This window comes from Garra rufa, chromosome 6 (assembly GCF_049309525.1).
Source record: "Garra rufa chromosome 6, GarRuf1.0, whole genome shotgun sequence".
In the NCBI taxonomy this organism is placed as follows: Eukaryota; Metazoa; Chordata; class Actinopteri; order Cypriniformes; family Cyprinidae; genus Garra; species Garra rufa.
Genome location: NC_133366.1, coordinates 39,020,130 through 39,046,456, shown reverse-complemented (window position 1 = coordinate 39,046,456; position 26,327 = coordinate 39,020,130). Strand labels below are relative to the sequence as shown.

The 26,327-nt window shown below is 37.6% G+C and overlaps 1 protein-coding gene across 1 annotated transcript in view; it reads left to right on the top strand.

Moving 5' to 3' along the window:
* The window catches only part of apbb2b (amyloid beta (A4) precursor protein-binding, family B, member 2b), a 57,522-nt gene that overhangs the window by 6,113 nt on the left and 25,082 nt on the right, over positions 1-26,327 (top strand). Inside the window, exons 4-10 of the mRNA XM_073841578.1 lie at positions 3,626-4,576; positions 17,381-17,598; positions 17,707-17,898; positions 21,139-21,213; positions 21,488-21,541; positions 25,139-25,224; positions 25,336-25,396. Of these exons, the coding sequence (XP_073697679.1) occupies positions 3,628-4,576; positions 17,381-17,598; positions 17,707-17,898; positions 21,139-21,213; positions 21,488-21,541; positions 25,139-25,224; positions 25,336-25,396 (1,635 nt within the window). The 5' untranslated portion in view covers positions 3,626-3,627. The remainder of the gene's footprint in view (positions 1-3,625; positions 4,577-17,380; positions 17,599-17,706; positions 17,899-21,138; positions 21,214-21,487; positions 21,542-25,138; positions 25,225-25,335; positions 25,397-26,327) is intronic.

Below are 26,327 nucleotides of genomic sequence, written 5' to 3'. Positions count from 1 at the left end.
GTGCAAAAAAATTAAAATACTGAAAAAAATCACCTTTAAATTTGTCTAAATAAAGTTTTTAGCAATGCATATTACTAATCAAAAATTAAGTTTTTATATATTTACGGTAGGACATTTACAAAATATTTTTGTGGAAGATGATCTTTACCTAACAACCTAATGATTTTTGGCATTAAAGAAAAATCTAAAATTTTTCCCATACAATGTATTTTTGGCTATTGCTACAAATATTTTTTTGGTCCAGGGTCACATTTTGGTAACACATTACAATGAGGTTAACGTTAGTTAAAGCATTACCATGAACTAACAATGAGCAATATATTTTTACAGCAATTATTACATTTGGTAATGTTAGTTGATAAAATGTTCGTAGTATTTCCCAGTGCATTAAAGGGAAAGTTCATCCAAAAATTTAAATTCTGTCATTAATTACTCACCCTTTGTTCATCTTTGGATCACAAATTAAGATGACATTTTTGATGAATTCTGACCCTGCATAGACAGCAACACATCTACCACATTCAAGGCCCAGAAAGGTAGTAAGGACATTGTTAAAATAGTCCATGTGACATCAGTGGATTTTACGAAGCTATCAGAATACTTATTTGTGTGCAAAGAAAACAGTCTCCGCCACACGTTTCTGAGAGTAGCATGATGAATGCATGCATAAAAACTATTCTCGTAGCATCATAAAATTAAGGTTGAACTACTGATGGACTATTTTAATGATGTCCTTGCTACATTTCTGGGTCTTGAACATGGTAGTTGTGTTTCTGTCTATGCAGGGTCAGAAAGCACTCAGATTTCATAAAAAATATCTTAATTTGAGTTCCGAAGATAAACAAAGGTTTTATGGTTTTGGAATGATATCAGGGTGAGTAATTTATGACAGAATTAAAATTTTTGGGTGAACTATTCCTTTATCTAATCTCAACAAATACAACTTTATTTTTGCAAATGTATTTATAAATGTGAACATTAAAAGGCTAATTCACCCAGAAATGAAAATTAGCCCATTATTTACTCACCCTTAAGGCATCCTATGTGTATATAACTTTTTCTTTCAGACAAATCCAATCAGAGTTATATTAAAAATAGTTTTGGCTCCTCCAAGCTTTATAATGGCAGTGGGTGGGTGTTTCTTTTCAACAGTCCAAAACAAGTTTAATAACGTGCATCCATCCAGTAAATTAAAAATCAGACACAACTGATAAATGACTTGCAGTTCTGTGAGGAAATCAGCTGTGAATTCAGTAACAGCTCTAAATGATTCACTCGATGATTATGATGCCTGACTCATTACAAGATGTTATTTGATCAAATTAATATGGAGGCTACTGTTGCCAATGGTGACTAGATTTTAAAATTAAATCTCAAATTTGTATTTTTTATAGTCACAGTCTGGAGCCCAGTTTGTGTCCATCTGTCTCTACGTAACATGTTGGATTATTGTGTGATTTCCTAGTGCACCTAGTGTCTCTGTGAGGCTTCTCTTTGAGAGTTAGCAAAAATCAGCTCATCTTTTGGCATGAACCTGATTTAATTTTCCACCCAATCGCATCATAGTATGAAGCACCGGGTTGTAAATCAGCCATAATCGCATTCAATTCTCATCAGATTAAGTTGATTTTAAATGTGGTAATTCGGTTTGGTAGCACAGAAGCAGCACAGTCTGCAGAGCTGCTTGAGCAAAGACAAATAAGCTTTTCATGAACGTCACTGCTGATTCAGTCCCACTGTCGATCTATCTGCAGTATTATCATATTTTTATATTCCTTCACATTTAATAAAGGAAATTATGGGTGACACACATGTTGATGTTAATTCACATTGCTTAAATTATTTTTTTGACCTCGTCCTACATTTAATCTGTCCTGACGTGTCCTAACCAACAGCGACAACCCGCCTTACTCATCTGTCACTCAAACACTGGACAAAAACAAGGGATTTAAAGGAGCAGTTCACTTCCAGATAAAACATTTACAGATAATTTACTCACCACCTTGTCACCCAAGATGCTCATGTCTTTCTTTCCTCAGTCGTAAAGAAATTATTTTTTTGAGAATTTCTCTCCATATAGTGGACTTCTATGGTGCCCACAAGTTAAAGGAGAACTCCGGTGTGATTTTGACCTGAAGTGTATTGAATCATGATACCGAGTGTGAACGTACCTTGCATATCTCATCTCGGTTTGTGTCCAGCTGTCCGAAATCTGGGGTCAGTTAGCCGATGCTCATAACAGGTTGTCAGTGAGAGTCAACAGGGCATCGGAATAGCCATGTAAATAAATCACTGTTTTACGCCATTTACGAGGCACAAAGTAGCTCCACACTTCATTGGTAGACTTCCAAGGGCCCTGACATTTAAAACGAGACACTGAGAACTCAGAAAAAGCACCGGTATTTTATTTACAAGTAGATTTATACAGACATTTTCCACCAGGAACAGACCGGTCGCCGCCATCTTAAATGTAGTCACGATAAGTCGAGTGTCGAGCACGAAGGAAACTACAACCTGATACGTTGATAACCTGATAAATTCCTTCCTGCTCGACACTCGACTTATCGTGACTAAGTTCAGGATGGCGGCGACCGGATTTTCTTTTCCAGGTACTGTCTGTATAAATCTTCTTGTAAATAAATTACCGGTGCTTTTTCTGAGTTCTCAATGTCTCGTTTTAAATGTCAGGGCCCTTGGAAGTCTACCAATGAAGTGTGGAGCTACTTTGTGCCTCGTAAATGGCGTAAAACAGTGATTTATTTACATGGCTATTCCGATGCCCTGTTGACTCTCACTGACAACCTGTTATGAGCATCGGCTAACTGACCCCAGATTTCGGACAGCTGGACACAAACCGAGATGAGATATGCAAGGTACGTTCACACTCGGTATCATGATTCAATACACTTCAGGTCAAAATCACACCGGAGTTCTCCTTTAAAACTTCTAAAATGCATTTTGAATGCAGCTTCAAAGGGCTCTAACCGATCCCAGGCAAGGAAGAAAGGTATTATCTAGCAAAAAAAATTGACAATTTATATACTTTTTACCCTAAAATGCTTGTCTAGCTCTGCTTGAACTCTGTGTATTCCAGTTCAAGACATTTAGGGTATTTAGGCCAACTTCGAAATAGTCCTACATCGCTGCAGAAGTACCGACCCAGTGTTTACAAAGTGAACATGCAAAGAAGATCCTTCTTTGATCCACCCTTTACAAAAAACGTTAAAACAGCGATGTAGGGTGATTCTGAAGTTGGAGAAGAAAATGAAATGGGAGTTTTTCGACCTATCCTAACTGTCTTGAACTAGAATACACAGATAATTCTGTCATTTTGGAAGTTCAAACTCGGGGGCACCATAGAAGTCCACTATATGGAGAGAAATCCTGAAATGTTTTTCTTTAAAAAGCATAATTTCTTTATGATTGAAGATAGAAAGACATGAACATCTTGGATGACAAGGGGGTGAGTAAATTATGTTAATTTTTGTTCTGGAAGTGATCTTCTCCTTTAAATTTGACCAAAATGCAGCTTTACTTTGTTTAATGTATAATTTTTTTTCTTATATTGTCGAATGCACTGTTTATAGGTGATTTTGACTGCTTTTTTTACTTTTTCTAACTTCAGCCATGATGTCAGTCTGCGTGCCCCCACCACGTAACCCCTCCCCCTCCGTGGACGTAGCCAATCGCAACGGGCCCTCTGCAACTCCGCCCACTTCCCTCAGCCTGCGTTCCTCACACAATCAACTGCTTAGTGGTGATGTCATCAAACAGGGCCAGGCCACGCCCCCAAAATGCCGGAAGAAGTACGCACTCACAAGCATTCAGAGCGCGATGGGACTCGGCGAAGGCGTGACACCACCGTCGTCATCTTCAGCGACTACTGACAACCCTAAACTGGCCAAAAATGGTGCAAATCAGTTACGCAAAGCCGCAGAGCGACAGGATCACAACAAGAACACCACCGAAGAAGACGAAGATGGAAACACAGCTGGCGAATCAGAGCTCAACATCGATGATGAGTTGAGAAACGTTGAGGAATTAAGTCTCGACAGCGAGTCTAATGTCGACGACCTTCACAGTGACTTTGACCCGAACAACGAGCTTGTTGACGAGGAAGTAACTGAGTTAATTGATGATGACACTAATGAGGAGGATCATGTGGAGAATTGTGACGACCTGCTCATTCTGTCCGAGAAAACGGAGATTGTTTCAGACAGGAAGTCGCCCGAGCACCTTAAGTCCAAGAGTTACCTTGAGTCATGCCTGGATGACCTGTCGTATGAACTGTCTGATGCACAGGATGAGGATGTCACTAAGCCTTTGCTGGAGAAAGAGAAAAATCCCTGTCCTTCATCACCAAGTAAACCGCAGAGCCCTGAGGACACGCCCCTTCTGTCTGTCGGCTCTTCATCTTCCTCTTCGTCACCGGAGACGAAAAAAGACAGACCACGGACGGGAGCCAAGACAGACCGGGCGCTAAACCGCATCCAGAACCTTCCACACAGTGACGAGGAGTCCAGCTGGACCACGTTGTCACAGGACAGTGCATCACTGGGCTCACCAGAAGAGAGCGGTCAGTACACATTCAAAGTGTTACGATGCTTGCTGGTCTCCTTTGTGTGGTTTTTGTGTGTGCTTTGGCCTAGTGTAGAGGATGTGATGCATTGATGTGGTATGTGTGGTTTTCAGTTTGACTGAAGTGCGTTGGCAGAGAGGTGTTTGTGTGTTTGGACTTTTGACTTCACTGAAGTGTGATCTAGGTAAATGCAGCACAGTGTGTGTCTGAGGATTTGGAGCAAAGCTTGTCAAAAGCATGTTTGCTATTGTGTGTACCGTTTTTTTAATTGTCAATTGAAAGGTAATTTTTAAAAGATATAATTCATCCAAAATGTAACATTTTGCCATCATTTACTATCTCTAATGTTTAGATCTATATGATGTGAACCAAAAAATAAGAAGTTGAACACGAAGGTTCATGTTGCTCCTTTCCATATCATGAAAGTGGACAGTGACTAGTGGCTATCAAGCTCAAATAAAAGCAGAAAAAAATTCACATAATACATAATAATACAATTAAACACATAATACTTAAAAAAAACTCTGAAACACAAATTAAGTTATTTGTAATGAAACTTGGAAGATTTCTGTCCTTCCATGGAAAATCTATTCCACCAAGACATTGTTAAAATAATATGCATGAATCAAGTGGTTTGATCCAAGTCTTCTAATGAGCCATGGTCATTTTATATAACAGATCTAACAGGACTTTTTTTGACATACTACCAGTCAAAAGTATTTGAACAGTAAGATTTGTAATGTTTTTTAAGAAGTTTCTTTTGTTCACCAAGCCATTTATTTGATCCAAAGTACAGCAAAAACAGTCAAATTTTGAAATATTTGTACTATTTAAAGTAACTGTTTTCTATTTGAATATATTTTAAAATGTAATTTAATTTGTGTCATTTCAAAGATGAATTTGTAACATCATTACTCCAGTCACATAATCCTTTAGAAGTCATTCCAATATTCTGGTTTGCTGCTCAAAAGCATTTATTATTGTTATGTTGAAAACAGCTGAGTACAATTTCAGGTTTCTTTGATGAATAGAAAGTTCAGAAGAACAGCATTTATCAAAAATAGAAATATTTTGTAACATCATAAATGTCTTTATCATGACTTTTTAACAAATTAAAACATCCTTGCTAAATGAAGGAGTTTCCATACCCCCCCCCCCCACACTCAAAAAAAAAACTGACTACAAGCTTTTGAATGCTATATATGTGTATAATGTTACAAAATCTTTTTATTTTAGATAAATGCTGATATTTGGATCTTTCTATTCATCAAAGAATCCTAAAAAAATAATTAATTGTTTTAAATATTGATAATAATAATAATAACAATAATAAATGTTTCTTGAACAGCAAATCAGCATATTAGAATGTTTTCTGAAGGATCATGTGACACTGAAGACTATAGTGATGTTGAAAATTTAGCTTTGATCAGAGGAATAGATTACATTTTTTAAATATATTCAAATAGAAAACAGTTATTTTAATATTTAAATATTTTTACTTTTATTTTCACTTTTAAAAACTAAAAATGTTTTTAATGTTTTTGCTGTACTTTAAATAAAAATAAATGCAGACTTGGTGAGCAGAAGAGACTTCTTAAAAAAACAATAAAAATCTTACTGTTCAAAAACTTTTGACTGGTAGTGTGTAAAGTTTGATCAGCTGACATACATAGAGAACATTAAGTATGGTGAACAAAAGCTCAAACTTGTTTGCTTGACGAAGATGAAAAAAAATCTTTTGGATGGAAAAGAAATGAGGGTTAGTAAATGACAGAATTTTAGTTTTTTTCATTACTATTCCTTTAAATTTGTTTCAATTTAAGTTTCTCATACAAATTTATTGCAAAACTAGGGCTGCCTTCAAAATCGCACACTCTGACTAGTAACTTCTTTTGAACAAGTAATTACTTTGCGACCGTTAAAAAAGTATGTTCTATATCAGCGGTCCCCAACCACCGGGACATTCCTAACCGGGCCGTAGCCTACAACATGAGTTTAAAAAAAAATGCATGCAAACTAAATAAACTCAATTTAATTCGCAATAATGGCACGTTTGATTGCACGCATGTTTGCATTTTGCAAGGTCTTTTTCCTTACGTCTGTCTGTCCCGCCTTTACACTTTACATATTGGCTTCGGCGCTGCGCAGCCTCAGCTCAGCTCACTTCACTTGATCAGTTCTTGGCGAACGGTAGTGTCACACGAAGTTAGCTAAACTGCTAGAATGAGCAACAGAAAGCAAACATCTTTAGAGAATGTGTGGGGGAAAAGTAAGGAGATTTTCGAATTATTTATTAATAAACTAGTATTTGTCGCAAAGATGAAGTTGACGATCCTGACTCGCCATCTGCTCAATGGACGTGCCTTTAATGCCTAAATGCATTTTCATGGTTAGGCCCATAGCTAATGAAAGAGTTTTGTTTTGAATTTGAATTATTTCATTTTAGTAAAGTAATAATTTAAAGCTTTCTAATTGTGTCTGAGGCAATTGCGTTTCGGTATTTTTTCGTGAAGCGCTCCTGTTCAACATCAGAAAGCGTATCTGTTTTGTTGATAATGTGAGTACACACAAACTAAAGTAGACCTGTTACAGTTCCAGATGATACATTACTCTTACCTTTATGAGCAAAAATTAAGTTTCACATTGCACCGGCGCCTCCATGTCCTGCAAAGCTCTTCAGCTTTCACTCTCAGCACAAACGATTGGATTTGCACCTAATAGTTCAACCCATTTGTCAATATCCCGAATAGTCCTAAATTGACAGCACAGGAGGAAGATCAGTTGATCGAAATTGCAAATGACGGTGGTTTTAAGAGTGTGTATGAGCAAACCTCTCTGGCGGGTTTTTGGATCAAAACCAAAGCAGAATATCCCGAGATAGCCGTAAAAGCGCTGAAAATGTTGCTACCATTTCCCACCACTAGGGCTGTGCAATATGGACAAAATAATCATATTGCGATTTTTTGAAGGAATATTGCGATTGCGATTTTATTTGCGATTTTTTTTTTTTTTTTGCTTTTTCAAACAAGCTACATACATACATTCTAAATGTATTCAGGCACAAGAAGTGCATAACAAAACATTTCACCATGAAATAACATAGTATTAAGTTTAATAAACAAAACTTTAGTAAAATTGTCTTTAAAACAGACAACATAAAATAAATAAGCCATTTTACTTTTTTTCCCGGTACTTTAGCCTACTTTGTGCAATAACGAATACGTTCATTTCAGTGGAAAAATAAGTCCAAAACTCTCTATTTTAACATTTTGAGGTTCTAAAATCTTTTGCTTTTTTTTTTTTTTTTTTTTTAGAAATTCTTATGTGTTTTACTTTTTCTGATAATGAAAAAGCATAAACATTTATTTATTTTTAATCAAATGAAAAATAAACCCTTTTAATTTTTGTCAAACAAACAGAAATTTACTGTTAAAATCAATGTGTGGAAGAAAAATTATATTCAGTTTAAAACGTTTAAATAATTAAGTGGTTAATCTTGTTGTAATATTTTTTTATCATATATATTGTTTTATGTAAATTATTTAAATAGGAATATATAAACACCTACATCATACTGTACAAAAGTAATACAGGACTAATATTGTTCTGTTTCATGTTAAACCGTACTTTTATTTTGACAGGTTGCAGTGAAGTTTCTGTTTGTATATAATGCTAGTTTTCTCAAATGAAACGGTAAAAGTGAAACTCACAGCAGCGATTTGGAGATTGAGTTTATCTGTTCACGTGAGATGCAAATGCCAAAAATTAGCGGGAGCGTCACGCGTGCTTCAGTCTGCATGTAGTAAAGAAATAAAATGCGTCTCAGCCATTCATACATACAGAAGCAAACGGAACATGCAGGATTCATATTAAAACGGTCTTTTTGCATTTCAGTTTTCACAGACACTAGTCCATATCGCGATTTGAATTAAGTGACAGACCAACTTTTGATTTATTAATCCAAAAATCGACGAATTACGTGGCATTCCGCACTATAGTAAATTAGGTTTTTATGAATGGAGTCCGCGATCCAGTCCGTGTTTTCTTGGAGACATTGTAAACGCGCGACCATGAAGAGACAGAAATGACATGCCTTAGTGTAAATAAGATAAATAACAAGGCAATTTAGTATGTTTAATAAAAGAACTATGTATAGACCTGTTCTATAGGAAAGATAACCTTAAATGACTTCTATTGTGATGTGGTGCTATATCGAAAATAAAACGAATTTGACGTTCAAGGGGGGCGGGGATGCCGTTGGGGGGATAGAGAAAATCGCAGCCTTGTGCGGTTTAGAAATCGCATGTGCTTAAATCGCGATTTTTTTGCGATTGCGATTAATTGCACAGCCCTACCCACCACGTACCTATGCGAGGCCGGGTTTTCGCCAATGACTGCAACTAAGACAAAATTGCGCAATAGACTGGACATTTCAAACACACTGAGGGTGTCACTGTCTTCCATCACACCCAGATGGAACCTTCTTGTTGCAGGGAAACAAGCACAGGGCTCCCACTGATTATATTCGTTTTGTTCCCATATTTTGTTAAGCATCTTCACACTTGATAGATAGCTTCAAGTTGTTCAATGTTCATAGTTCATAGTTCATATTGTTAAATTTTCACTTCTTCAAGTTCACTTTTTTCACATGTTTAAGAGTTCGTTACTGTAATGGCGATCTATTCCTCTCAGTTCTCCGCCATAGGGGATCGGCACAAAGGATTTGACGCGTGAAACCACAAACTTGCAGTGTAACAGTTTACTTTTCGTTTGTCAGGATACAACAAAAATCAAACTTAAGAACTATTTACACTTTTTCAAGCTTCAACTAAATTATGGTTTCAAAGAACGGTCAAAAGACTCTACCATCAAGCCCCTTCCTTCTTCAACGATTGCTTACACATACGTATTACGTATGACATTACAGTTAACCTATGAGAAGGCATGTACGCAATATAATATTGCAAAATATGCAAACTATATCAAATAACAATAACTCTCAATACAAATAATATAATATTACAGAAAAATATTACAAATTTCTAAATGCTCTTTATGGCTCTAACAGTTACCTTCACTGTTCATACATAACTGGAGCTAGTTCTTTTCAAGTAATGCATGCACAACACATATGGAACAACCCCCATGGTACATAAAAGGTTGGGGACCCCTGTTCTATATAGTATGAATGTGTGTGGTGGTTCTGAATTCTGAATGTCTTACATTCACCATGTTGCCCCTCTCCTGTCGTCCTGTTGGATAGTAAAGTGACCTCATGGGATAACAAATATCCCATTAGGCCACAGGTGCACACTTTGAAATCTAGTTTACCTGTTTTATGATTACTATGAATTTGGACTTACTACCCTTTTACTCCTCTATGGAAGCCATATTTGGATGCAGGGCGGGACTATAGCTCACAAGTCATATGGGCTACCTATCTTTTTTTAAGTTTGACAGGCAGTGGTTACTGGTAAGTTTCTGATTTCACTTGTCGAAAATGAAAGATCGAAAACAGATCTGGATAATGCAACTGTAGTCAACTGTAGGCAGAAGCTCTGGGAACCTTAGCCACTTTTAATGGCCAAGGACCACCCAAGAGGCCATATGACTGACAGGTAAAGCAACCACTAAGGGTTCGTTTTGTGCTGAGTCGTGTTTAGGGGGCGTGGAAATATCCAAACAATAACAGACCGGTGTGTACAACTATTAGACTTGTATTTTTAAGTCTATGCTGCTAACTTTACATATTTTGCATATTTAAAAAAATACAGGGTTAAGTTGATCCTGATAAGCACTTATTGTCACAGTTGTAAACACGACGGCTCTTCTTCTTCCAGAAGGGGGTTTGACATCACGCCATCTTTGTTTTCAGGCGGAATGTTAAAGAGGTCATCAGATGCAAAACTCACTCAACTTTTACATGTTGTTTGAACAACCACCCGATCATGATAAAAATCCACCCAGTGGTATTTTTTTAATCCCTATAAATAATATACCCTTTTTCAAATGAAAGCATTCTCAGCTTCTTGACTGTGACAATAAGTATTTGACCCCCAAAACATGACTAAGTATGGTGGCAAAACCCTTTTTGGCAATCACATAGGTCAGACATTTCTTGTAGTTGGACACCAGGTCTATACACAAATAAGGTGGGATTTTGTCCCACTCCTTTTTGCAGATCTTCTCCAAGTCATTAAGGTTTCGAGACTGACGTTTGGCAACTTGAACCTTCAGCTCCCTCCACAGATTTTCTATGGGATTAAGGTCTGGAGATTGGCTAGGCCACTCCAGGACCAATTTTCAGTGTCCTGGCTAAGGGAAGAATGTTCTCGCCCCGTCCATCGTCCCTTTGATGCGGTGCAGTTGTCCTGTCTCCTTAGCAGAAAAACACCCTCAAAGCATAATGTTTTCACCGTCATGTTTGACAGTGGGGATGGTGTTTTTGGGGTCATAGGCAGCATTCCTCCTCCTCCAAACATGGCGAGATGAGATGATGCCATAGAGCTTGACACTTTCACCCAGTTCTCCTCTAAGTCATTCAGATCTTTATTGGCAAACTTCAGACGGGCCTGTACATGTGCTTTCTTCAGCAGAGAGACCTTGTGGGTGCTGCGGGATTTCAGTCCTTCACAGCATAGTGTGTTACCAATTGTTTTCTTGGTGACTATGGTCCCAGCTGCCTTGATATCATTGACAAGATGATATCAAGTAATACCCGTGTAGTTCTGGGCTGATTCCTCACCGTTCTCATGATCATTGAAACTCCACGAGGTGAGATCTTGCATGGAGCCCCAGACCAAGGAAGATTAACATTTATTTTGTGCTTCTTCCATTTGTGAATAGTCGCACCAGTTGTTGTCACCTTCTCACCAAGCTACTTGGCAAAGGTCTTGTAGCCCATTCCAGTTTTCTGTAAGTCTCCTTGGACCGCTCTTTGGTCTTGGCCATGGTGGAAAGTTTGGAATCTGATTGATTGATTGCTTTTGTGGACAGGTGTCTTTTATACAGGTAACAAGCTGAGATTAGGAGCACTCCCACTTGTCAGTGGGCAAACATACAAAATCAGCAGGGGATCAAGTAATTTTTCCCCTCACTGTATGTTATAGCCTTTTCATTAAGACCCTAAAGAATCATATCAACTTGTGGAAAATGTGCATCCGATGACCCTTTTAAAGAATGACACACATTTCTTCTAAATGCTGTAGAATTCAACCAATCCGGTGAAGACTTAGAAACTCCTGACGTGTTTTCAGTTTTGTGCGCTGTATACATCAGACATTCAACCAACAGTCCATGGGCATGGTGTCTGAGGCTGAGACTAATGTAGCTGTAAATGGGCTTTTATTGTATGGAAAAGAACAGTACTAACATTCTTCAAAATATCTCAATTTTAAACCACAGAAGAAAAACTACACAGGTTTAAATTGACATAAAGCTGCCTAAATAGTTTTTTTATTTTTGGGTGAAAAATCCCTTTTGGCACATGCGACCCATGAAGTTTATGACAAGGATAAATGGTGCTGAATATCTTGTAGTATCACTGCGGTGAGTCAAAATGGCTGTTTCTGTGGTAACAATCCTGCTCTCTGCCCCCGGACTGTCACTCAAACCAGTCTACCATTGACACAGTGCCTGTCAAAATCTCTCCCACCGCAGACAGGAAAACCTCGCAGGTGTGTGGCAGGTCTGTTCGACCAGCATGGTGGGTAATGGACAGCTGCGAACTGGTTTTACACCCAGATGTCAGCTGGCATCACCGCAGCAGACTAATGCTTGCACATCTATCCCTCACCCACCGATTTTGTATCTTGTCATACCAAGGTCATGTGACCACGAGTTGGGTGACACTGCAGGAAAAATGATCTGAGGGTTGCCGGGGTGACCGAGCGTTCGGCGAGGGAGGTGGGTTCGTGTGGCCGCGAGACCAATCGGGTGTCCCGGATGGACAGAAAGCCGATATCTCTCTTCCTGCAAGATTTTGATAAAAAATAAACAGCAAATAAACAGAGTCTGTTGCTTTCGCATGCTCACCCACCCCGTCTCTCCCTCTCCCTTTCTCCATCAGTCGCTCGCCCCCTCTGTCTCTCTCCGGCTCTACCTCTGCTTTCCTCTCTCTTCTCATGTCATCCTCCCTGCTTGCGGCTGCTCAGTCATGATGCTGGGTAAAGACTACATGTTGGCCATTGTTATAGTGAATTACGAGGGTAGGTACCGCGCGTCGGTGTGTCTGTGTGGCTGTGAGTCAGTGCTGCGCATGTAGCTACGCGTCTCCGTTGCGTGTGCATGCTCATAAATGCAGGCGGAGAAGAGAGATAAGCAAGGAGGGAGGATGCAGTGAAGGGTGTCACGAGCTGTGTGCTGAATACTAAAGTTTGTGCATATGTTCATGGCACTTCGGTCCGCGTGTGTGCGTGAATTTTACAGCTGTCCTCCCCTCCCCCTCTGGCGCCACATGCTTTATAGACTGCAGAAAGAGAGAGAGACGTTATCGAAAGTGGGTCGATTGTTTGATCGAGCATAGAAAACTAGGCTGAGGATAGTTACTATATGCCAGTACGCTGTCTACCCGTGTGTTTGAAAAAAAATGACAAATTAAACATAAACCTGATCTCTGTTTCTTTGTATTTGATTCTGTATGAAGCTTTCATTGTCTGTGCGGTGAGGTTTCAGGCAGCTGTAGTGACCCACTTATAAATCAGGGACTACAAGTCCCACAATGCACCTCAGCATAATACTCAGTATTAAAGAACACTACAGCTCCTGTACTGCAGTGCCCCATTGTCTTACTAAAAGAGAACTTGGGTACCGGAGACGTCTCTAATAAGCACTTGTGTTCATTTGCATGCTGGGAGATTAGATTTGCTGTACATGACTAGTGTTGGTTAATAGCTGTTTCATTCAGTTAGTCAGTTCTGTTGGCTAATTATTAAGTCTCTTTGAAGTGAGTCATGCCTTAAAGCGGCAGTGAGGTGCTTTTTTCTTCAAAGTGCTACTTGTATGGTTATTATAGTTAAATAAAACTAAATTCTTTGAAAAATTGTTACTTTGAAGAAAATAAACATTAACTGACATTAGCTAAACTTATTTTATTTTTAGCTAATTGCCGAGGTTCATTTAGTTGAACTTGATCTTGGCTACTAAACTAACAAATGTGACCCTGGACCACAAAACCAGTCTTAAGTAGCATGTGTATATTTGTAGCAATAGCCAACAAAACGTATGGGTCAATATGATCGATTTTTCTTTCATGCCAAAAAATCATTGGGAAATTAAGTAAAGATCATGTTCCATGAAGATATTTTGTAAATTTCCTACTATATATATTTCAAAACTTACTTTTTGATTAGTAATATGAATTGCTAAAAATTTCATTTGGGCAACTTTAAAGGCAATTTTCTGAGTATTTCCATTTTTTTGCACCCTCAGATTCTAGATTTTCAAATAGTTGTTCTGATAAACCATACATCAATGGAAAGCTTATTTATTCAGATTTCAGATGATGTATAAATCTCAATTTTGAAAAATTGACCCATATGACTAGTTTCATAGTCCAGGGTCACAAATGAAAACTGAAATTAAAATGTATAAAAACGGTAAAGTAATTTTAAAAAATAAAAAAATTGACAAAAACACAAAATTACTCAAATGGAAATGGGGAGAAATCATTCAAAATATTAATATATTATAATAGTATCTCAGCGATACAAAAATAACAGTTGTTACATTTACTGTGATTTTATTTAATTTTTTTCAGATTGTTTTAATAGAATTTTACACATTTAAATTAGTTTAAAGATTTTTGTCAATAGTTTAGCGATGCGTGAGGCACAGCTCAAATCACACATTGAAACTAGTGTTGGGCTATATGCTCAATTTTCATATCGTCCTATCGTCAGCCTGTGAGATCGCCGATACACGTTACTATCGTGCTAATTTATTTAATAATATGTGATATGTCAATATGTAATAAATTCCTTATTCGTTTTGTAAGGGTAGTGCATGTGACTTGTGACACAGTTGTGCGTGTACAGGGCGCTGACGGTAGTTTACTTTCGGTTTCATTCTCTGCTAACTTCAGGGAGCGGTAAATGTGCGTGCGTGAATGTAAATGAATGTATCTTTCTATAACCGTCATATTGCGATAATGCTACCGGTATATGTCTGATCTTTGTCATCAGTTCATGTTGTATTTCAGTTCATATTGAATGTGGAGAAGCGATGTGCGTGTAATTCACGTGCATATGTTTAGCGCCATTTTATCGCATCGTAATTCTAGTTAAAGCATACAGATGTTACTGAGGTGAATGTTTATGTTTCCTATATTCAGACGGATTCTCATGAATCGCATTTAATTCAGCCTAAACTACATTTTACTACCTCTGTTATCCTAATGACTGTCTACATGTAAGTCTACACTTAATCTATGTACACTGTATGATGAATAAATCTCTTACCCATTTTCACTGCACACATCTGCGGCACCACGTGGCCACTCTATGCTTGTGTTTACCGCGGCAAGTTTCTGAGTCATCCTCGAACCGACTCTCCGTTCTGCATTGCTAAAGAAAGGTGCCTTTTTGACGCATAATAATAATAATCTTCTTACTATCGTCAAAGGCATCAGCAACAGGCGATATCTCTGACTATTGTCGATACACGATACTATCGTCTGTCGGCACAACACTAATTGAAACCAAGCAGATGTGTTTTGGTCATTGCAGTGAATTCACATAATCAGCTCGATCCCGATCCCGAAATCTGCATGTGGATTCCTACTGTAACGAGCAGAATTTGCCAGCGAAAGTTTAATAAACAGAATAAAATCTGACCACACCTTTTGTGATAAAATATCAGAATGTTTTCTTATCACTCAAATCCTTTTGGTTGACAGATTACCATGTAATATTCACACAAGTTACTTTTATACTGATGCTGAAAGTGAATTCACAGCCAATATTTGTACTATGTGGAGCAGGATTTTACACTAATGAAATTTCACTGTGGGTGGAGCAACCCAGTGTGATTCCCAGACATACTACATCTACCATGTTGGCATTGTCCTTTGACCTGTGTGACCTTCAACAAGTAAATAAATTACTTTGGTGCTGTTAAAAACAGTTTATGCATTTGGGTTTTAGCAGGAGTATTCGGACAACTGTCTCATTTGACAAAGGACTCATTTGCTTTTTGCATACTGTGTGTGCAGTAGGGAATATACACCTTTTTCTTCCTGCGAGAGTGTGTTTGTAAATTCTATGGGCTTGGCTTCTGGTCACATCCACATCCAGCTATATTCAGCTGTACAAAACTGCTCATTTTGCTGCTTGATATTGCAAATTGGTGTGTCTTACCATATTATTTTAATGTATTATCCTAATTATGAACACACTGGTTTGTAGTCCAAACCGTTTACTGCACGTTGTTATTCATCCCATTATTTCCCTATAGTGGCTAATGAACAGGAAATCTCGTCATAAGCTTACTTTGGCGTTAACAAATGAGGAGACGAAAGAGATATTATCACTTAGTGTCCCAGTTAGTTATTATACAGTATTTCAACTACTGTTAGTCATTTGCTCTATTCATTTTATGGAAGTGTCGTGTAGATTGACACAAAGTCCTCTGAGAAAAAGTTTTTTTAAACACGCACACCCTGTCACGGCTTCTTGGTTTTGGTGAGGACGTGTTTCCTGGCTTGAATCTGTTCAGCATATGTGTGAGTAACAGACTGCAGTGGTTTGCTTTGTATATGTGCGGTTTTCCTCATCCCGATTGCATTGTGTGAATAATGCTCTTACTAGCATCTGAAACATGAAACAAACATTCCCAGCTGCTGAGTGAGGACAGACAGAACAGTAGCAAGTTCATGTGAGAGAGACAGAGATTTTACTGAGTGATAGTCTTCCACTTTTACAGAAAAAAACACCTATTCATGGAAGCAACAATATATTACAGGCACTCATATACCACAGAAACACAGAGATGATTACTTGGTCTTGGAATGTCCATATGTGACCCTGAACCACAAAACCAATCATAAGGGTCAATTGCGATTCATCATATGAAAGCTGAATAAATAAAACTTTCCACTGATGTATGGTTTGTTAGGATGGGACAATATTTGGCCAAGATACAACTATTTGAAAATCTGGAATCTGAGGGCGCAAAAAAATTGTTTAAATGAAGTTCTTAGCAATGCACATTACTAATCAAAAAGTTTTTATATATTTGCAGTAGGAAATTTACAAAATATCTTCATGGGACATAATTATTTTTGGCATTAAAGAAAAATCTATAATTTTGACCCATACAATGTATTGTTGGCTATTGCTACAAATATAACCGTGCTACTTAAGACAGGTTTTATGGTCCAGGGTCACATATGTTGGGAGACTAGCTGGGAAATTTCAAACATTAAGACAAAATAATCAGTAAAGATGAAGGACATTGAATTTGTGAAGTATTTAATTGACTAGATTGGCCATTACCACATGTTCCGTCACTTCCGCTCACATACTCTGGTCTGTTGTGTGCACGAGTTATTGTCAATACCGGTATATTGAAACACCCCTCTACCAAGAGACATGCAAATTAATACAAGCAGTATAATATCTTGGAACGCTATTTGCATTCAGGTCAGAGTTCCAGAACTAACTGTTGTATGCTGATACATACTGTTTAAAAATTACTCATGCTGTCATACAAGGTTTCAGTCATCACGCCCATTTGTAGGAGTCTTGGATATCTTAGTTGACGGGTGTGTGGGCCACGCCTGACCTTGTGTATTTGTGTTTACAGATATCTGGGGGGAGCAGTCATTCCAAACAGACCCTGATTTGCCTCCAGGATGGAAGATGATGACAGACATGGCTGGTATTTATTACTGGCACATTCCAACGGGCACCACACAGTGGGAGAGACCCGCCCCATGCCATCCGGTGCCAACTGGACCTAGCCATGTCAGCCGCAAACACTCCCTGGGCTCCCTGTCACCCTCGCCAACTCCAGATCACGAGGTAACCCTTTGAAATCACATTGTTACACAAACTGGACATGGTACTCAAATAAAACAAATCAACTGTTGATTTATCCACATTGACCAGTCATTTTCTCTGTGGCTCTAGTCGATGTCTCATGCCGACATATTTTTCGGAGCATCGAGTCGTTCAGGCAGCACCACTTCCGACAGCTCGGCTGACCCCGCCCCCATCCCGTCTTCTTCATGTCTGGACCCTACCCCTGTCCTGTCTTCAAACTCTTCCTCATCCTCTGATGGCAATGTTCCTTCCTGTGGATTTGTCAACAGCTGCTACTTTGTAAGTTTTTTCATCAGTCTCCCATTTTACAGTATGGACAATACTGGGCATATCCTGCCATTCTCTGGATGTTTAGCTTTCACAATGAGTACAGTTTGGTTGTGGAGAATAAATGAGGCGAAAACTGTTAATACAAACATGAGAATTCAGTAAAAAACTGTTACAGATGTGACACTACTTTAGTTGCCATGGATTAAACGGAGCTGGGTACATGCTTAATATAGATACAGGTTGCTATGACTTTATTTACCATGCAACCAGGGTGAGAAATGAATGTTTTTTGTCCACCAGACACAGTGGCTGATGAATGGCGAGTTTTATCAACCACTTTTTTTATCAGCTAATGAAATCAAATGTGTGAAAGAACTTACTAGATAATTTCAACTGAACAAATGTGCATATAGTATAACTTAACAGTAGGGTTGGGTCGATAGACGATGCCATCGTCCATCGCCGATGGCCGATAGACATCACGATGCTAAGCCAAAAAACAAGAGAATGTATTTTTTTTCCCATCAAAATACAAACGTACAATACATAGCCTATACATTATAAATAACAGTTTATCATTCAGATACATTGGGAATATGGAAACACTTGGATTTGTGCCGAATTACAGAGGTACGTGAGCCCAACGCCTGCTATTTTTAGTTTCGCTTTGTTTTGGACTCTTAACTTTATATATTTTGTTTCATTCCTGTTCTGTTCAGAATACCGTTACATTTAGATGATTCGTTTTGGAGTCAGGGTAACTAACTTATAGCTATGGTTATAGTGTTTATAATGTTAATACATAATAATATTTCGCTTGATTTGGTATTATTTCTGATATTACACTTTCTCTCTAAACATTGCGCTGCTCATTAAATGCATTTGGAGAGAGTGAGTTAAGCAGTAAGCAATCAATGAGAGCGATTTTGAACTTAAGGCTCCGTCCACACGAAGCCGGTGCGTTCCCTATCCAATCTTTTTTTTTCCTCGTTCTAAAAAAAAATTCCGTAAACACGAAACCACTGAAAACGGTATAGTATATATGCCAGACCAGTGTGGGGTGCTGTAATTCTGCCATAGACATACGCTATACACGGAGAAGAAGACTTTGAGCATGCGCATAACCTTGCGCGCCGTATACGAACTAAGAAGAAGAAGACGAAGATGCGAACATTATCGCTTGTTGCTCATAACAGTTGCATAGAAGCAATAGATTTTGCTATAATAAAGCTAGTAGGCTTAGTAGCAACACGAACGCAATCATGTAGTCCGCCATTATTGTTGTTGCTGTTACGTGTGACGCAGCCGACACGTGATGTGATGACATCATAGTTTCAGAAAATATACGTATTGGCTGTACACACGAAACCGCGAGGGTGTCGTTTACAGATTTATCCACTTTGGGACCCGGTTTCAAAAAATAGCGGATTCAGTCTCCTAAAACGCCGGATCCGTGTGGATGAAACGCCAATACGATAAAAAATTTATACGAATACAGCGAAACGCGTCTCCGTGTGGACAGGCCCTAAAGCTGACCGGTCGAAAATATGTTAAGGACCAACACACATCCTCCAAATACATCTACATAAACCCGCGCTTGCTATGTCTCGTATGCACGCACGCACTGTCACGATCTAATGCACTTGTTAATGCCGGATCTTTAAAAATCCGGCTCAAATTAAGCACTGGTCAAAACGGTAGGCTACAATTAATTAATTCGTTACGAATTAATTATTTAACAACAACCATCCCGCCCTCTCCCCGCCCCCCGCGGACGATGCCATCGTCCATCGCGATGTTTCACGTTAGACATCGTACGATGCCAAATTGGTCGACATCGCCCAACCCTACTTAACAGTCACCGTGAATTCACTTTTTGTATTTAAATTGCTATTGGCTTTAAAAGTGGGCTTGGATATCTATTTGGTCCTTCAAGTCCTAGTTTATTTTAGAGTTATGCAGTTCGCTGCAGTATGAAATAAAGCAAAGTGGACAGCACCTCACATGGTTTTGTGTGTTTTAAAATGGCAATGTGCTACTGAATAACTGAACAAAAGAAGATATGCATCTTTGCCGGTTTTGTTTTGTCTGTTCTTTTCATTTGACATTTGACTTAAATTCAAATCTTACTAGATTTGACATGACTAGACATGACTTGTTTGCTTTTTTGTTGTTGCTTGGTTTGCATCCACAACCACACCCTTCCCAAAAAAATAAAAAATATATAAAATATAATAAAATTTAATAAAATTCAATTAAATGCAACTGAATTAAATTATATTTTAAAAAGTAAGTAAGTAAATAAGTTAAGAGGTACTTTATTTGTCAATTGCAATTTATTGGAATACCCAAAAATAAAACAATTGCCAAATAGTTATTAAAATATAAACCATTGTTGTTGGTAAACTTCTAGCGTATTTAAATGCAATATTGTAAAATTAGAATTTAAATATTTTGGGGTCACTATTAAAAAATATAATATTATAAGATATATTAACATCTATTATATATTTATAATTTTTCAGGTTCTTTGATGAATAGAACTTTGGAAGCCCGTTTCCGCCACTGAATAAAACATTAAAAAAGGTAATTGTGACTTTTTATCTCACAGTTTTGACTTTTTCTTAGTATGTGAGATATAAATTCGCAATTGCAAGTTATAAAGTCGGAATTTTCAGATATAAACTCACAATTCTGACTTTATTTCTCAGAATTCCGAGTTTATACATCACAATTCTGACTTTATAACGCACAATTACAAGTTATTAAGCCAGAATTATGAGATATAAACTCACAATTCATATCAGTCTTTTTCCCCCCCTTAGAATTGGATTGTAAAACCCCTTTATATCTCAAATTAATATCTCACATTTCTGAGAAAAAAAGTTAGAATTGCAAGATGCAAAAAAAATCTGAATTGTAAGATGAAAAGTCACAGTCAGCTTTTTTTTAATTCAGTTATGGAAATTGGCTTCCATATAGAAATCATATAGATTTATTTGAAATATAAATTTTGTAACATCAATGTTTTTACTGTCACTTTTGATCAATTTAAAGCATCTTTGCTAAATAAAAGTATTAATTTCTTTAAAAAAATTAAACCAACCTTTTGAATGAATAAAATAAACACCAACTTTTGAAATGTAGTGTATATTGTATCAAATATAAGTATGTTTTGATAGTTAGATTGATATTGGTCATACGTAATAAGCTAAAACCAAGTATATGTTTGTGTGTGTGTGTTTGTAGCCTCGGTCCTCATCCCTACAGATACTGCCTGGAAAGGATAGACACTCTGAGGCACGCCATCGGGAAGAGGACAAGGTAACAACAACACTCAGAATGTACATGTAGTGGAATAACAGTTTGTGCTGTCCTTTGATTCTTGCAGCATTGAGTGAGATATCAACATCCATACTGCATCTAATCAAATCACAACCAAACACAAAACAGCTAGATACTGTACACATAAACATACACGCACACACATGCTTGCTGAGTGATCTAACAACCCTGTGTTGTCTCTCTCCAACCTCCTACCCTTGACCCCTCAACCTTGTTCTTCCCGTTGTGTGTTTGTGTGTGAATAATGGTGCAGAAACAGCCATGGAGTGATTTTGCAGTGGGAAAGATTGATAGTGAGATCTGGAAGGTTAGTATCTCAGGCAGTTTTTTTTTGAACCGCAGAGCCAAACACACAGTAGAATGTCTCAGGAAACTACTTTCAATACTTGGTTATGTTCTTCACAGGGTTCAAAATTAAATTTTTGCCCAGTGGCTGGTGAATTGTGAAATATTGAGCTCTTATTTTGCAAATGTAGTTTGCTTATTTTAAAGGGATAGTTCGAGCATTTAAGACATGAAGTTGTATGCAATCCTTATCAGCACTATAGTGTATACACACTGACCCACACTGCGTTCACCTCCCTGGTCAGAGTTCTGGCCGCTGGAAGTTTTTCAAGAAAGTAGTCACGGTTAGTTTCCGGGGCCTCAAAACTGTGCGTTTTTACGTGAAAAAAATATATGCGTTTCAAAGCTTGATTAATTTACATCACAAAAAACACTCCTAACAAAAATCATACCTCATTTTTAATCGGCACTATATTCTTTCCGTTTCCATCAATCCGCGCTGCTGTCAGTTCGCACGTTCCGATCAGCTGTTGATAGCGCGACTCGCTGACAACATGTCTGAATACGAAACTTCTGATGATGAAACCAATTTTAGCACAATGTCAGACGGAACAGACGATATATATATATTTATATTAGACCTCGTTTCACGTGATTTCCACAGGAGTCTAAAAACATCAGATTGTTTACTGTACAGTTTAGACATGGGATCTCCAGTCCTCGTGAGCTACTGTCTTGCTGGTTTTAGTTTTTCTCTGATGCAACACACCTGACTCAAATCAACGGGTTATTAGCAGGCTTGTACAGAATGTCTCATTTGAGAAAGGTGTCCTGTCATAGGAAAACATCGCGCTGCAGGAATGTAGCTCACGATGACCGGAGTTGGAGATACCTGGTTTAGACCTACCTGTATGTATGTGACTTCAAGCACACTTATAAACACGATGATACCGACGCACGTTCCGCATAGTTACAGACAATAACAAATATAGCAAAGCATCATATTTTGTTGTGTTATATAGATTCAATTTAATTCATTAGTTATGACATTTGCCGATTTTCTCACCACATAGACAGTCGATTATTGTCGATGCTATCACTGCCCCGGTTAGAATATTCTCAATGTGACGTTAGCCTAAAAACCGACGTTAGCTTCAAAATAAACCTGTCGTATGAGACATGAAGTTAGTAAATAGAGCTTACCCGTGGTACTGGTACAGCAGAACTCTTTAAAATCCATTTTTTGATTTTTCCTCCTTGGTTGGGGATGTAATCGTCTTCGCTGAAGTAAGCACTGCACACACGAAAATCCTTGATACTGGATATTTTAGCTCCAGCAGAGTAGCCGATGGCAACCAGCCAAAGCTGTCTCATAACTATATCAGAAACAGGAAAACGATGGAATCTGAACGGCGATCCCTGCACATTCTTGTGGTCACAACCTGGGAATTTACAAGTTCGCACCATTGTTAATTTTCTACTTTTTACGTCGTTGTCATTCGAGTGTGTAATGGAACAGCTGATCGGAACGTGCGAACTGACAGCAGCGCGGATTGATGGAAACGGAAAGAATATAGTGCCGATTAAAACTGAGGTATGATTTTTGTTAGGAGTGTTTTTTGTGATGTAAATTAATCAAGCTTTGAAACGCATATATTTTTTTCACGTAAAAACGCACAGTTTTGAGGCCCCGGAAACTAACCGTGACTACTTTCTTGAAAAACTTCCAGCGGCCAGAACTCTGACCAGGGAGGTGAACGCAGTGTGGGTCAGTGTGTATACACTATAGTGCTGATAAGGATTGCATACAACTTCATGTCTTAAATGCTCGAACTATCCCTTTAATACAAATTCTAAGGTTGGTCTTCCTGCAGATGTTCTACTGGCGTAGTTGTGTTCTGAGATCCTGTACTGCTTCATACCTTCCTCACCTTTTGACCTTGAACCTTTCTTCTGAGCATGGCTTTAGTGTTGTCTGTCTGCACTGCAAAAATCATTTATCTAACTAAATTTATTTTTTGTAAACTTTTGTCACAGTTTTTCCTTTATTTAAGCGTAAACCTCCCCCCCCCCCAAAAAAAAAACTAGTCTTAATATATGCAATTTTTGCTTGTTTTAGAAATTAATCATTCGATGTATATTCGGATATATACAGCAAACTATGGAAGCCCGTTTCTGCCACTGAATAAAAAATACAATTGTCTCAGAATTGCATGATATAAACTTACAATTGCACATTATAACGTCAGAATTGGGAGATAAAAACGCAAATGTGAGTTTGTATCTCACAATTCTGACTTTTTTTCTCAGAATCTTGAGATATAAAAGTCTGAATCGCAAGATAAAAACCTCACAATTCAGATTTTTTTCTCACAATTCTGATTTTTTTCAGAATCGTGAGCTATAAACTCACAGTTGTGAGTTTTAAAGTCAGAAGATAAAAACACAATTCTGACTTTGTCTCGCAAATGCAAGTATGCGTCTTGCAATTCTGACTTTTTTCTCAGAATAATGAGATATAAACTCGCAGTTGTGAGCTCACAATTCTGACTTTTTTATCAGAATTGCATAATTTATACTTGTAATTGTGAGTTATAAAATCTGAATTGCGAGAAAAAACTCACAAATCTGACTTTTTATCTCGCAGTTCAGATTTCTTTTCAGAATCTTAAGAAATAAACTTGCATTTGCGATTTTTAAAGTCAGAGTCGTGAGATATAAACTCGCAATTCTGCCTTTTTTTCTGAGAATTGCATTATATAAACTCCCAGTTAAAAGTTATAAAGTCAGAATTGTGAGATAAAAACTCACCCTTCTAATTTTTTTCTTGCAAATGCGAGTTTATATCTCGCAATTCTGACTTTTTTCTCAGATTTGTGAGATATATACTCGCAATTGCGAGTTATAAAGTCAGGTTTTAAGAGGAAAAAAAGACTGATATGTTCTCAGAATTATGAGTTTATATCTTACAATTCTGACTTAATAACTTGCAGTTCTGAGAAAAAGTCACTATTGCGATATAAACAATTCTGAGATAAAAAGTTGTGTTTGAGTTTATATCTTGAAACTTTGAGTTTATATCTTGCAATTCTGACCTTAGTTCTCAGAATTGTAAGTTAATATCTTGCAATTCTGACTATAACTCACAATTGCAAGTTTATATCACCGTTTCTGAGAAAAAAAGCCACAATTACCTTTCTTAAATTATATTCAGTGGCAGAATTGGGCTTCTCTATAAAACTATATTGAGGATTATGCAGATAAGAACATAAGCTTTTTATAAAATTCAATTCTTACACTATTTATTTATTAATTTACGCATTTAGATATTTTAATACTGATTAAGAAAATGATTTTTGCTCTTTATGATCACTCTTCATCTCGTTTTATTCTCTTAACCGATTCCTTTTGTAAAATACACAGGGTTCAAACTGTGTCCGTTTACTGGTTAATCATCTTCATTTCAGTTTATTTAATCACTCATCAGAGGAACTGTGGTTTCCTGTTTTGTTTGGCGTGATCTCTGCACTTAACCCACTGGCTCCATGCTGTACATTTGTGGGTTTGCTGCATGTTTTTGTGCTCATGTTTAAGCACCTTTGCTTTATCTCTCCTTCAGGATCTCCAGGCAGCCACAGTAAACCCTGACCCCAGTCTGAAAGAGTTTGAAGGCGCAACTCTCCGCTACGCCTCCCTCAAACTACGGTGTGTGAAAGCGAATAAATAAATACAAATAAATGAGAGAGAATAAAAAGATAGAAATCTGAGATGTGAAATGTATAGATCTCCTCTGACCGCATGTGTGGCTGTGTTTAGAAACCCTGCTCCCGTGGAAGAGGAAGATTCCAGCAGCATTAACAGTGACCCTGAAGCCAAGGTGAGGGCACATGAGTTTGTTCTGCACATACTGCAGCTATTCAAAGATAACAGCTCTACAGAGAACTTATTTTAGTCTTGAAGGCAGGATTCAAATGAACATTTGCAAAGCTCTGAAGCGAATGTATATAATATACTGTATAATGGAGTTGCACACCATTTGGCTGGCGTTTGTTTAGGAACTGCAACATTATATGGTTTAAGTAGTGCTTGCTGTTGTAAGAGGCAAACATGAATCAAATGAAACTGCTGTGAAAATAGGCCATTCCATTTACCTTCTCTTGTGGGTAGAAGTAGACATTTTGGGTCATGCATAGGGTTAAATATTGATTTTAACAAATAATTTGTCCCCCCTAGATTTGTTAGCCTTTTATTCTTTAAAAAAAAACATAGTTTTGACAATATAGCAAGTTTGACAAATTATTTTATAAGCATTTTTTATTGCTTTTTGTGTATTTGGTGGTGCTGCTAGGAGTTTCCAGCCTCCAATGTAATTCTAGATATACAGTGCCATCTGCTGGCTGCTCAAAGATATGCATATGCACATCATGCTTGGAGATGTGGGTAAAGAAGACAATCGAAAAACAAATTTGTAGTTAATATTTCTGAAGTTTAATCTAAGAGAAAGACATATCCTAAATAGAGCATTAAGGAACCCTTATAAAAGCATAAAACACTAAACAGCACCCTCTCTGTCAAAAGACTGTGTCATAAATACATAGTCACATGTTTTGTGCCACAAAACACAAAATGTGAAACAAATAAATGAAAATCAGTTTATAAAAGAAAACACCTGCTAAAGAAAGTGGATGCTGACCACAACTGCCAAGCTATTATATGATCAAAAAAAGGTATAGTAAAAGTAGTCTAAAAATGCACCACATTACAATCCAATTGGAATTCTGCAGACAACATTTGATCTTCTTGTTATA